This window comes from Caenorhabditis briggsae (genome assembly GCF_000004555.2).
Source record: "Caenorhabditis briggsae complete genome, chrIII, whole genome shotgun sequence".
Classification (NCBI taxonomy): domain Eukaryota; kingdom Metazoa; phylum Nematoda; class Chromadorea; order Rhabditida; family Rhabditidae; genus Caenorhabditis; species Caenorhabditis briggsae.
The window spans coordinates 5,308,442-5,322,060 of NC_013490.2; the positions used below are offsets into that span (position 1 = coordinate 5,308,442).

Sequence of the window (13,619 nt, forward strand, 5' to 3'; positions counted from 1 at the left end):
CTTAACCGAAAACGCGCAAGCATGTTTTTTGTTTTTATTTTGCTTTTTCTATGTTAAGACATAGAAGATAGATTTTGAGTGCTTTATCGTGTGACCTAGATACGTGGTGGCGACATAGAACTTTTCAGATTTATGTCACCTCCCCAAGTGCAATAAAAACCATGCTGCGAGGTTTCTTCGGGCGCCGATCTCGTTCGGCATGGGTTCGGCTCACATATCTCTGCGTTATTACAATAATATTTCTTTTTGCCTCTTCACAGTTCAAGTCAACAGCTACACATGCGAGATTTGTACCGGAAGTGAGACAAGTTTCCATAGGCTTGACGTTAAATCTTCACTTTTTAACTTGCAGCCCGCTCAGCCTGTGCATGCTATTGCTGTAGCTGCTGACCCTCGACTACGCCCGAATCCGGAATCTCTGAATCCCAACCAGGATGGAATTGACCAACCAGACCCGGCTAGAGTGGACTCTCCGGATGTTCCTCAACACCAAAATGCACAATGGGTTACCAGAAAATTTTTGCAACAACAGAGAACCAGCAAAAAACCATTTGAAAATGTTGTAATCAACGGAGAGAAGTATCCAAAGCTGACACCCGATGGAAAATTCATCCCACAAAGGCGGATAATTCATTTGGATCTCAAAGGCGCTGCGTACAAACCTGACTATTTCGAGGAACTTTTCGCATTTTTCAATCGACTTCAAGCTACTGGAATTCTTTTGGAATGGGAAGATATGTTCCCGTTTAAAGGACGACTTTCTAGTGCTGTTAATAAAAATGCATACAGTATGGAGACTGTAGAACGTATTTTGAAAGCAGCTCAAAAGCACCACCTTCAAATTATCCCCCTGGTTCAGACTATGGGTCATTTGGAATGGATTTTGAAGTTGGAACAGTTTGCACATCTCAGAGAAGACTCACGGTTCCCACAAGTCATTTGCTTTTCGGATGATGACGCATGGGATCTTATAAAGGAGATGATTGAAGACGTGGCTGAAGTCCATAAGAAGTTCGGGATGCCTTATTTCCATATCGGTGCGGACGAAGCCTTCCAGGTAAGCATAATTGTAATTTACTACTAAGTATGAACTCTTTTTTTCAGATCGGTATCTGTAATGCAAGTGTCGCTCGAATCCAAAAAGAATTTTCTCGCGAACGTCTCATGCTGTGGCACATCGCAAGAACCGCTCGATTTGTGAAAGAGAAATATCCAGAAACCCAAGTTCTTGCATGGCATGACATGATGGCCAGTGCAATGGAATCAGATATTGAAGATTACAAATTGACAGAGCTTGTTCAGCCTGTTCTGTGGAACTACGCAGAAGACCTTGATATTTATCTCCCCAGATCGACGTGGATGCTTCTCAGGAATTTCGGAAGTGTTTGGGGAAGTTCTGCTTGGAAAGGAGCCGATGGTCCTGCACGATATTCTACGAATGCCAATCACTATGTGAAGAATCACGAGTCCTGGATCAAACAGTTAACAATGGTCTACAAGGATTTCAATGTAATTGAGGTAAGAAATAGAATCAATGAACATAGAAATATTGTTGTATTTACACTATAAATTTTACAGGGTCTTATAATGACTGGCTGGTCTCGATATGATCACTTCGCTGTTCTCGCTGAAACAATCCCAGTTGCGCTTCCAACTCTTGCAATCAGTATGGAAACTATGCTTGAAGGTCGTCCGCTATTAGGAAATCATCCAATAACCTTTGAGCTGTTGCAATGTTCACCACCTCTCGATCTTGGATACGTCGCATCCGGATGCCGTTTTCCAGGAAGTCGAATCTACGAACTGATAAATGATATGTATCAAAAACAGATGCAGCTTCGAACATATCGACAAGATGATTATGAAGTTAACGGATGGTTGTCGAGGGTTGCCGATGAGTATACTGTGTCTAGTCATTGGTACATTGATGTAGGTTCTTCTCGTACTTAAAAGCTCATAAAAAGTTTCTTTGTTTCAGAAAATCGAACAAATGATCGAAATGCACGCCGTCCCACTCGAGCGAATCGCTGAAGACCTACGATTTGAGATGGATAAAATATTCTACAAGGATACCATCGACGAATTCCTATTCACCTATCTTGGCGAGGACCTGGAATGGTTGAACAAAAAACGTGAGACCATCAAAAAAGTATCCAATGCAAAAGCATTCCCGAAACGACCGTTTGTCGAGTCAGCCAAATCTATAGGAACTCAATGCTCGTAGTAGGCAAGAGAAAACACCTTGTTTGTTATGACTTGTTATCAATTTACCCCCTGATAATTTTGCTATACTCTTATTTTTTAGAGTTGTATATGTATATAGACCTCGCTGCCTTATTTTTTAGTGCCCTATTATATTCTCTCATTCTTGTCAGCATAATTTTGTGTGTCTCGCAGGCCGGGTATTTCAATTCTTGGTGCTTTTGTTTTTTTGTAGTTATATTACGAAGAGCAACGGGGGACATCTAGAAAAGAGTAGATTTTAGGCATGGCTAGTGTTTAATTTAAATAATTGTGGACCTAGTAAGCAGCTTCTCCTCTCCATTCCTCTTCCTCTCTTCTTACATCTCTCTCGTACCTCTATTTTATCCTCCTCGTTTCTTCCATCTCTTGCTCTTAAAATACACGGAGCCACTGAGAAATAAAGAGAGAGAGAGAGAGAGAGAGAAAGTTGGCGGTGGTCGTTGGAGTTGTCTCAGTTGCCTTCATCCATCTCTTCTTCTTCTTCTGTCCTCCGTTGCTCTTTCCCTATTGCTGTCTGTGACATAAAGAATCTGCAGCGCTTCGTTTTGCGTTCCATTATATCCCACATCCCTCACTCTTGTTCTTTTCCCTATGGGAAAATATGTAGAATTTTTAAACATCTTCTCTCGTTTCTTTTTCCTCACTCTTCTTTTCAATAAATTTATATTGCATGTATTTAATTTCTCAAAGTCAATCTAGAAAATAGCAAAAAAATAGTAAGTCCATACTTTATGGACCATAAAACCTCAGTTTTCAGCTTTTTTTTCCAAAAGAGTCAATTTTTCAACGCCTCGATTCACAATTTTTTTCAATTTCCGGACCGACCACTTTTAAACTTCCGGTTCTTCTTCAATTTCTTCTTGTGACCATTTTCTTCTCCGAAAAAAATCGAATTGAAGTATGCCAACTGGGAGTGAAGAAGTCAATCACTTGTCGGCGTTGGATCAGTTTGTGGCACCAGGATTACGGTTATGGATGCTCATCGCGTTGGTTGGAGGAGTTTTACTTATAATGAGTAAGTTTTTTCTAATTTATTTAACCCATTAATTGTGTGTTTTCAGTTGTCATCGTTTGTTGCTTCATGAGAATTCGAATTCCGAGAACAAAACGACAAATCGATTTGATTGCAGCCAAGAGGAAGTTAAGGAAAAGTAATAAAGCATCAAGTGAAGGGAATGCGCATAGTGAGTTTTTAGTCTTATTTTGTGTGAAATCGTGTCATATTCCAGATGACGAACGTGCTCAAGCAATCGTAATGAACTCTATGCCATCTGGTGGTGGTCAGAGTACAAGTAGTTCTCGTCACACTGGCTCGCGGATCCAATCACAAGTTTGATAACTAATTAATTTTCTTATTGACAAAACCTAATAAAAATTTGTATTTTCATTTGCTTTTTGCCTCGCATTCGGTGCAATTTTCCGATTATCAACTACTGTTCAGTAGATAGTAGTTATAGAGCTAAGCATGCTTATATTTTCAGCATGAAACTACGACATTAATAGGGGAAAAACATGGATAACATTTTGCGAACGCTCGAGAAGAATGCGAGGGAACGTGAGGGGGAAGAGATACAAAGGAGAAGAGTCGAGTTGGCTGAAAAGTTGGAGCCATATATTCGAGGATATTTGACGAGGAAGAAATATAAAGGAAAAATTAAGTTAGTGAAGGAAGAAAACTGGAAAAGAACCTGGAACCTTTTATTTCAGATTATTTCGACCAAACTTCTTCAATGACTTTGATAGCCTAGAAAAGAACAACAAAACTCTTCTAACCGTCACAGAGATGCTCTCAAAGACACCAAAAGTCATAGAGACAGCAAAAGCACAACACGATATAAAGGTTTTCAGTTTAAAACTCCTTAACTGAATTCCAACTTTAATTTCAGCTCCTCTGCAATATCTGTCGCCATATAATTATATCAATCGATTCCACATCGAAAGATGTCAGTTTTGTTGCTGCTTTTCTGAACAAAGACACTATCAAAGACGCTACCTCATTGATCACTTCGATTTTCACCCAAATTCCCTCGGTTCTGAATTCCTTGAACCCTGAAAAAGCGGCAGATGTGAAGCATTGGCAATGTCTCATCCATTTTGTAATTGTGTTCTCATCGAGTTCAACATGGCCATTGATTCGAAACGCTTCTCAAGTTCATCCGGTTCTCAATGGGTTATGCTCAAAAATGATGAGTGTATTTTACGAGCACAGAAACTATGAACAGTTTGTGGTAAGTTTTAAGATATTTTGAAGTGAAAAGGGTTGTCGTTTTTTCAGAGCTCTCTATTCGTTGCTGTAAATGGACATAAACCTCCTGTCAATGTGGAAACGGTAAATGCTCAATTCTCGATTCTCTACAAGCCAATCAAAGCAAACAATATTGATCCACCACCTGAAATATTTTCAATTTTCGTTCTGAAGGCGTTGACATGTCCGGCTCTTCTGCTTCACTTAAATCAACAAAATATTGAACAAATCAAAACAACACAATGTTTCGAAAAAACGCTCACCTGGCTGAGAACAAATCAGGAAGAAATCGAGAGTAAAATGGATGTGAGACTTCTAATCAACATGTTGGCCAACATAGTTCACTTTGCTTTTATTGATGAGCAGACCCTCCAAACAAAGGTTTACGAATGGACTTGGGCAGTCGGAACTATGCTATCGAGATGTACTGAACTCACAGTCAAACATGGAGATTCGAAAAGCAGCCTACAGTACTGGCATCCAGTATTTGGTCATTACCTTCTTCCAATCGACAAACGAACCGAGGGTGCTCTCAAAAACGTCCTTTATCAGCTCAAAATGCTCTGGAGCTCGCGAGTCGTCAAGTGTCTATTCCGGAAAATAATAGAGAACAAATCACTTTCACCATGCTCAACGCCTTCTGATAATCAGTCGGCCTCGAAAAATCAGAAAGATATCAGTGCCGCGTTTAGTAGTGAGTTGTTGTATAGTTTATTCGATTTCGTTCATTATATATTTCAGAACTTTGGAGAAAACTCGGTGGCACTATCGACTCGGTAACCTCATCGAAATCCGACAGTGAACCACCACCGAACCTTATTGCTATAGTGTGTCAAGTATACATGACTGCGTTGAGTACAATGGTCCATATGAAAGGAGAAATTGTATCCGGATTGTGTAGAGACGACCAGCTATTGAAACAGTTGTGGTCATATTTGAGAGAATGGGGTGAAAAGTATGGAAGTTCCAGTGGATATTTGTTCAGCTCCTCTAATGCTGAGCAATGGGGGCCCGTGGCAGCTTCTCTTCAATCTCTGAAAAGACCCAACTCCCCACATACCGCCACACTTCGTCTATTTGTGGATGCTGCATCTGCAATCGTTTCGTAAGTGTCCATTTTGGTTTCCCATTATTAGATGTTTTCAAATTCAGAATTCTTGACGAAGAGGAAATATTTGAAAAGGGAACTCCATTTTCTAATAAGGAGCTTGAATCAATTTGTAAATATGTGAATATATTTTGCTTCCGTGCCATCTGGAGTGGTGCTGTTGGTAAGTACACGAACACATCTGACTTATTTAAGAAGAAATATTTCAGACGAAGCAACTGTAAACAGTACTGGTCTCTTTCATAGTATGCATTCACTGCTCACAGTTCTCTATGAAAGAGATAGTCGAAGATCGTTCACCAATGATCCCAAGTTTTGGCTAATTTCGTATGTAGTGTGAAACAGTTTGAGCCTAAATATTAAACCTAGTTACAGAGAAGTGAAATCATCGTCGTTGACTATTGAATACGAAAAGAAATCTGGAAAAGGAGTGTTGATGATGCGAAAAATGGCACATTTAGTTCCAATCAAAGATCGAATGCTTCTATTCCGACGTCAAGTTCAAGATGATAAAAATCGAGTGGCAACAATACAAGGAGATTCGCAACCTCAAACATGGATTACTGTACAGAGAAATCGAATAATCGAAGACGGATTCCATCATTTATCGAAAGTATCGTTAAACCAGTTGAAATCCACGATCCGTGTCAAATTTGTCAACGAGCAAGGCCTGGATGAGGCTGGAATCGATCAAGACGGAGTGTTCAAGGAATTCCTCGAATTGACTCTCAAAAAAGTATTTGATCCACAGATGAATCTTTTTTCTACAACTTCCACGGGAGTTTTGTATCCGTCCCCCACTTCATCTCTCCATGATGATCATCTTGCTCTATTCACATTCGTTGGGAGAATGCTCGGAAAAGCAGTTTACGAAGGGATTGTCGTGGATGTGACACTGGCTCCAGTTCTTCTCGCAGCCGTTCTCGGAAATCATCGATTATGTGCATTTGATGAATTGAGTCAACTTGATCAGGAACTATATCGAAGCTTAACTTTTGTGAAAAGATATGAAGGAGACATGGCGGACCTTTCACTGACATTTTCGGTTGATGAGGATTTTATGGATAAAATCTCGACAGTTGACTTGGTCCTTAGCGGAAGAACAATTCCTGTTACGAATGAAAACAAGTTGGTTTATTAAAAGTTTTCTGAAACTCTAAACCCGATTTTTCAGAATTGATTACGTTCATCGAATGGCTCATCATCGTGTATTTCGTAGAACTCAGGAACAATGTAAAGCATTTGTTAGTGGGATGCAATCAATTCTTCAACCATCATGGCTTTCACTGTTTGCACCGAATGACTTACAATGCTTGATCAGTGGAGTCAACTCGTGAGTTTTTTTTCGTTGTTGAAAATAGTCTATCTAATTCTACAGAGACGTCGATCTATCAGATTTGAAACGCAATGTACAATATTTTGGCGGATTCCATGGAAACCATCGATTGATCAAGTGGCTCTGGGATATTCTTGAAAACAAATTCACTTCCGAAGAACGGAAACTATTTTTGAAATTTGTCACATCCTGCTCTCGTCCACCAGTTCTCGGTTTTTCGTACCTAGAACCACCGTTTTCAATCCGATGTGTTGAAGTCTCGGATGATCAGGATCAAGGTGATACACTTGGAAGCGTTGTTCGAGGCTTTCTGGCATTGAGAAAAGGAACCGCTGCTACTCGTCTACCCACTGCGTCTACTTGTTTCAATTTGCTGAAGTTACCCAACTATAATAAAAAATCGCTGTTACTCGAGAAGCTTCGATATGCAATTCATGCAGGAACAGGTTTCGAATTGTCCTAACTTTATGAAATGTTCAATAATTTGCTCTAAAGCATTTGTTTTTTTCTCCAAGATCTAACTTATTTTTGTTCTAGTCTGTGCACAACGTTTTCCCGTTCGAAATACGGGTAACATCTTACATTGTAATGTTGCGAATTTTCTCTTTGAAGTTTTACTTAATAAAATAAATGAGTTCACAAAATCAGATCTTGATGAACCATGCAGAACATATTTGAATGGGGAACGGGATTGTCAAAATGACAAAATCCAAATAAGTTTAATTGGGTAACAAAAAAAGTTGATGGTAGGTCAACAACTCGGCCTAGGCCTTAGTTGGGGCACCTTCTTGTTTCTGCTCTGTTGCCTCTCCTGCCTCTTTCTTTCCCTTGGTGTTACGGTTGCGACGGCGGCCTTTCTTCTCTCCGTCCGCTGGTGTGGCGTCACCATCTCCCTTCTCTTGTGGCTTCTCCCCATTTTCAGCGTCTGGCTGGAGCTTTCCACGAGCACGACGAACACGGCGCTTTCCGCGAACCTCTCCATCACCACTGAAAAGATAAGCTAGTAATTATACATAATCTGCAACCCTGACAAACCTCTCTTCCTGAGCAGCTGGCTTTTCCTTCTCGTCACCAGTGTTCTCTCGTGGCTTGCGTCCTCCAGCACGTCCTCCTCTGGCACCACCACGATGTCCCCAACGAGTGAGAAGGGATCGAGCGAATCTCGATCCACGGACGTTCTCGCCATCTGGTCCGGTTACGTTGGCGGCTTCAGGGCCCTTGCGTCCTTCGACGATGTCAAAGACGACTGGTTCGTCCTCCTCAAGAGTACGAAGATAGTACTTGATGGTGCTCGACTTGGAAATAGCGGTTTGATGAACAAAGAAGTCTTCGGTCTCATCGGCGGCCTTCTCGCGGGCAACGAATCCATAGCGTCCGCGGACAGAGAACCATTTGACGTATCCTTTGACGCCCTTCTCGAGAACTCTCTTGGTCTTCAGGTCCTCCTCGATTTGCTTCACCTGCTCCTCGTATGGTGGTCTTGGAACGTATCCCATGCGACCTCCGCGACCGCGTCCACGCCCGCGGAATCCGCGTCCACCACGACGAGCCGGCTTGTTGTCGTTCGCCTCGTTGGTTTTGTCGACAGCGAGGTTGTCCAATTTCTCGGTCACCTCGGCAACTTAAACGAAACTATTAATAAACCAAAGAGCAGACTATTTTCTCACCTTTGTCCTTCTTCTCCTCCATAACTTTTCCGTTTGCTTGTTCAGTCGACATGATGTTTCTTGGCGTTGGCCTTAGTGTTGATGTTGTCAAGGGGGTGAGGAAAATCCTCTGAGCCGATTGTACACAGCTACACTCTGCAAAGAATATCGATCAGTACACCAACGAGAATGTTGATTATGTAGCCACGAAACCACGACCTAACAAAATTATATACATGGGAATTGATAAAGAGAGAGGAACAACAGAGAGATCGATATTCACTGAAAAAAGATTGACATTTTGCGGACGTTAACTGACTGTTTTCACTATCCGATTACAAAGTGCACTTCTTCTGTGTTTTTAGTTGTAAACAACATGAAATAGAAGAGAAAGATAGGAAAGTTAGGAGCACCGATCGATACCGTATCCGTTTGGGACACTAGATCGAGTAAAACTTCCAAAACCAAGAAGTTTGAAAAGTCATCGAAAATATTCCTCACTCTAAAATCAGAATGGCAGTCTGCCAATGTTTAAAAGTGTTGCACATCATTGCGAAACAAAACTCAATTTTCAAATGATAATATAAAACTGATGTTATCGACAAAAAATGCTGCTTTTATCAGCAACCTCTCCATAAAAAAGAAGAAAATGTGTCATTTCACCGGAAAAGGAAGAAAATTAGGTCGAGAGAACATACATTGGCATAACCGATGACTAATGGGACAAAATATTTATTTGAAAATTGCGGCAGTGCTCGCAAAGTCGCGAGGGCGTGCGCGCTTTGCGAGAAAATGCAACCCTGGCACACTTTTCCCGGATTTATCGGATTTATCCGTTTAATGATTTTTACGGGTTAGCGGATGAAAATTGGCTTCACAAAATGAAAGAAATTGAGAACTACAATTTTTCAAAGCTGTATTCAAATATTTTGAAGAGAAAACTTTAAAATTATAAGCAAAAAACGGAATGAGCTCGGGAAATACTTCATCGTTTCGAGATATTTATAGCATAATACTGTATGTGCCTTTAAGACTATACTGTAGCTGATTATTTTCAGTAATTATTCGCGAAAATGGAGAGGTTCAAACAGCATGTTTCGGGGAGAATCAGCGAACTGGCAGAGCAGTTTTCGTCGAGTAACGATGTGAAAGTATGAGTCCTTGAAATATTACAAAAAAACATTACCAAGTTTCAGGTTATGCTAGAAACAATGAACGACAGAGTTCTGAGCCCTTACGACATTCCTTCTACGTCGGATGAGCCTCCTCCATTGGCAGTGTCCAGTCATACAGTCTCCCAGAACTCTACTCCTAAAAGAAATATAACATCGAAAGTATCAGAAGAAAATGAAATTATCGACTCCATAGACGCCTCTTATTTTATAGACAACGATGAATTCGATGCTATTGATTATGAGCTGAAGGTGAATCATTCATCAAAAACCCCATATATTCTCAATTAGTTTTATTATAGAAACTCTGCGACATCGATATGTGCTATGAAGATATTCAAAGAGAACGGTTTCGGTTGAAGTCTCAACATACTGTAGTTTCCAAAAAGATATCTACTCTAATTATGCAAAAGTCCTCCTCATACACAAATCAAGTCGGTGAAATGGAAAACATTCGAGAAAAGGTCAACGGCGTAGTAGATGAAATAATATCAATTCGAAAAGCGCTCGCGCTGGCTACTGATCAGACTCGCACCTGTCTGGGACTGATTGCAAACGAATACAAGAAGGCGTCGTTGCACAAATTGAAAACAACCTTAACTACGATAAAATCGTTTCACGAAGCTGAAACCCGCATTCGTGAAACGATACAGGAAGGAAACTTTCCACTGGCCATCCAAATGCTTATTGAAACTCAAATCCAAGCCACTGGTTACGGTCAATTCAATTGTGTGAAGTGAGAATCAATTTCTTTTCTTCACATCATGAATTATAACTTTTCCAGCGACATCTTATCGAAAATGATGGAATTGAGCACACTGCTAGAAACGGAGCTAGCTACACAATTATCCACGATTGCTGTGGTTTTCGATTCAGAGAAGTACCGATTCGTGTTCACTGCATATGAGATGCTTGAGAAGACGGATCATGTTGCTGAAAAACTGTTGAATGTGTTCACTGATGCAATCGAAACCACAACCACCGCGGTAGTTATGGACAAGATGAAGGAAGAAGATCGTAAAGATGATGCCACGTATACAAGTCTCTGTTTGAAGCTAGATGGAGAACAAGCTTCAACTACGTTCCGAGAAATGGGATTTGTGTTGTGTAGAAGTTTCCACTCATACCACAAAGTTCTGCAATACCACAACTCAGAATCTGCTTCTGATGCTTCTCAGAAAATATATAAGTCCCTCCTTGCGGCAAGAAGTGAAATTTTTCTCACTGCTACTAAGCGTTTACTGACTCTTGTCGAATCACGAGATTTCAGTACCATGAAATTCGATCACATACTGGATATTGTGAATTCCATCAATCGATTCAATAATCTTGGAAGAACTTATTTTGCCTGTGACCAACAGAAGTTAGCAGCATCGATCGAGAAGAGGATAGAAATATATTTCGATAGATATCATAATGAGAGAATGGAGGAGCTGTCAATGTTCATCGAAAACGAATCCTTCACACTTTGTCCAGTCCCGTTCCAATTCACAATCTTTGATCTACAGGATTTCGAATTTCTCAAGGAATCAAGACAAGAGTTTGACAATTTCAAAACCAAAGAAGAACTGAAAGGAGACAATGATAACATTGAGTTAATACCGAACGATTGGCAGAATCCGTTTTGCCAAGCTGCCATACGATCTCGTCTTCAGTCGTCGTACAGCCAGAAGTCGTCAGATGAAAGAAGCTGTTCAACATCTTCAGCTCCTGAGAACTTAAAATCACAGGAAAGCTTTTCTGATGATCCGCTAGATGAGCCTGTGAGTGGACCACTTCCAAATCTGTGCAATACAGCGCTGAACCTTTTGCGATTTTTCGGAAGATATCTTCGTATGACCGCACTTCTTCCCACACTTTGCTCCAAATCAGCTCCAGCCATAATCGATTTGTACGAATTTTTCTTTGCATCGGTAAGTGTACCATCTGGTTTAAATTTTTTTTTCTTTTTCAGATATGCTGCATTTTCGGTTCTGAAGGTGCTGAATGCGTTGGAAGAATCCAAAGACTAGTTACATGTCTGGATGGAATTTCGAAGAAATTCTCAAAAGACAAGGAAGGGAATTCTCCGTTCCGGAAAGTCTTTCAAAAAGATAATGATGACAAAATCTACCCATCTTTATCTCCAGCTGTACAAATCGCGTTTATTGATAATCTCTACGGAGCTTGTGAACGAATAATTGCTGTGAATTCAATGTAAGCTTATTGGTGTTTATTGATTTTAGCAACTTTTGAAAGGATTTCAGCGAGTTCGTGGCTCGTCAGTTAGATCTCATCCGACCGGTTATCGAATCCTTACTTCTTGAAGACGTCCGAGATTCCTTTTCAATATCGCTTGACATGTTTTATACTCAAGTTCTTCCGTGTCAAGCTGATGCCAAAACTCTGATCATCGATGCCTCAGCTTCCAGATGTCTCCGTTTAAGAAGCCTTGTAGAAAGCGTCTCATCTGTGAAATGGGACATTGGAGAATTGAAAAGTGACCATAATCCATATGTGGAACAATTGACACAAGACTATGAACTGTTTGCGATTCGATTAAGAACCATCAAAGAGAGTGGACCCGTCAATTTGTCGAGTTCAATGGAGAGATTTTTCTGGGACAGAACCATCTATTATTCGTTCAAGGCATTAGTTCAAGGCTACGGAGATGGTGGTAAATGCTCAACGGAAGGAAGGGCATTGATGCAATTAGATTTTCAGAATATATTATTGAAGGTGAGTTTTTTACAGAAATAATCATATAGCTATCTCCTCAATTTCAGCTAGAACCATTATGCGGTGTGAAGCCGGTTCCTCATGCGAGCTTTGTAGACGGTTATATCAAAGCCTACTATTTGCCAGAAAACGGCTTGGAGCAATGGATTAAAACGCATTCTGTAAGAGGAATCTCTATTTTATTTATATCAACAATTCATAAATTTTTTAGGAATATTCGTCGAAACAGTTATCCTCTTTGTTAGGAGCTGCCGCTCATGTCAGCAAAAAAGCGAGACTTCGGATATTAGACGCTCTGAAAGATTAACGTTCCTCTGTTGTATACTGTATGTGTTTATTTATTGCAATTTTAAATTATTATATTTGTATTTAAATACCATGTGGGAGATAGTTTTTAGTTCACTTGTGCTGTTTTCTCTCAATAAAAGATCTCGTTTCATAAGTCTTGCAAATCAATGACATCTCTTATTTTCACTGATTATCTTAAAAAAAAAAAAACTAACCTATAGTAAGATTTGAGAAAATATTACACTGTGATGGTACAGAAGAAGACGAAATTCTTATTCGTCGTCTGACGAATGTCTAAAAGTTCAATCTGACATTGGTGGTTTTGTAGTGATCAGTTTCTATATTTCTATTTGACCATTCCTGGTGAAAAACAGCGAAAAAATCTCGACGAAACTCGAAAACTAGATCGAAAACGATAGAAAACGGCGATAAAAATTCAGGAAAGCTCCTGGTTGTTTAAAGGGAGGCAACGTTACACCGGTCGAGGGTCTCGCAGCGCGCCCAAGAACTACCGTAACCCGTCGGTCGAGAGCACACCAACTGGGAAGAAAAGAAAAAGTGCACGCTCTCCCACAGAACAATTCCGAACTGCAAATTAATTTTTGATCTACAGAAAAAAGTTTGGCGCGATCACAATTGCAGGTCTAAAACCATAATTTCAGAATTTTTTATCTGATTTTGTGGAGATTCAAGATGATTCAAATGATTCTTAAAAAATTAATTAGTGGTTATAGATTCATGTATGGTCGTTTTCCGGAAGAAAAAATGTCAAAAATGGTCATTTTGAAAGTTTTTTACAGAAAAAATCTATCTCCTCTTTCAGTTGTTGACATTTCTAGGAGTTCTATAGCTCAAAAAACCG

The 13,619-nt window shown here is 40.1% G+C and overlaps 5 protein-coding genes across 5 annotated transcripts; 4 read left to right on the forward strand and 1 right to left on the reverse strand.

The window, feature by feature from the left end:
* Window positions 1-161: 161 nt before the first annotated feature.
* Window positions 162-2,224, forward strand: Cbr-hex-3 (the record flags this gene model as incomplete). The annotated part of the gene is made up of 5 exons (XM_002642262.1): window positions 162-308; window positions 353-1,057; window positions 1,105-1,518; window positions 1,579-1,929; window positions 1,979-2,224. The coding sequence occupies 5 exons, from the start codon at window positions 162-164 to the stop codon at window positions 2,222-2,224; spliced, it is 1,863 nt and encodes a 620-aa protein (XP_002642308.1).
* Window positions 2,225-3,144: 920 nt separating this feature from the next.
* CBG25998 lies at window positions 3,145-3,580 on the forward strand (the record flags this gene model as incomplete). The annotated part of the gene is made up of 3 exons (XM_045243755.1): window positions 3,145-3,259; window positions 3,306-3,428; window positions 3,474-3,580. The coding sequence occupies 3 exons, from the start codon at window positions 3,145-3,147 to the stop codon at window positions 3,578-3,580; spliced, it is 345 nt and encodes a 114-aa protein (XP_045100087.1).
* Window positions 3,581-3,756: 176 nt separating this feature from the next.
* Window positions 3,757-7,396, forward strand: Cbr-oxi-1 (the record flags this gene model as incomplete). Its single annotated transcript, XM_002642261.1, has 10 exons — window positions 3,757-3,902; window positions 3,952-4,084; window positions 4,131-4,472; window positions 4,520-5,183; window positions 5,231-5,594; window positions 5,642-5,760; window positions 5,807-5,924; window positions 5,973-6,725; window positions 6,772-6,930; window positions 6,976-7,396. The coding sequence occupies 10 exons, from the start codon at window positions 3,757-3,759 to the stop codon at window positions 7,394-7,396; spliced, it is 3,219 nt and encodes a 1,072-aa protein (XP_002642307.1).
* A 301-nt stretch (window positions 7,397-7,697) lies between these two features.
* On the reverse strand, window positions 7,698-8,652 carry Cbr-cey-4 (the record flags this gene model as incomplete). Its single annotated transcript, XM_002642260.1, has 3 exons — window positions 7,698-7,920; window positions 7,969-8,554; window positions 8,601-8,652. The coding sequence occupies 3 exons, from the start codon at window positions 8,650-8,652 to the stop codon at window positions 7,698-7,700; spliced, it is 861 nt and encodes a 286-aa protein (XP_002642306.1).
* Window positions 8,653-9,652: 1,000 nt separating this feature from the next.
* Window positions 9,653-12,776, forward strand: CBG18297 (the record flags this gene model as incomplete). The annotated part of the gene is made up of 8 exons (XM_002642259.1): window positions 9,653-9,730; window positions 9,776-10,003; window positions 10,054-10,487; window positions 10,536-11,664; window positions 11,706-11,947; window positions 11,998-12,469; window positions 12,517-12,630; window positions 12,681-12,776. The coding sequence occupies 8 exons, from the start codon at window positions 9,653-9,655 to the stop codon at window positions 12,774-12,776; spliced, it is 2,793 nt and encodes a 930-aa protein (XP_002642305.1).
* Between the last annotated feature and the right edge of the window lie 843 nt (window positions 12,777-13,619).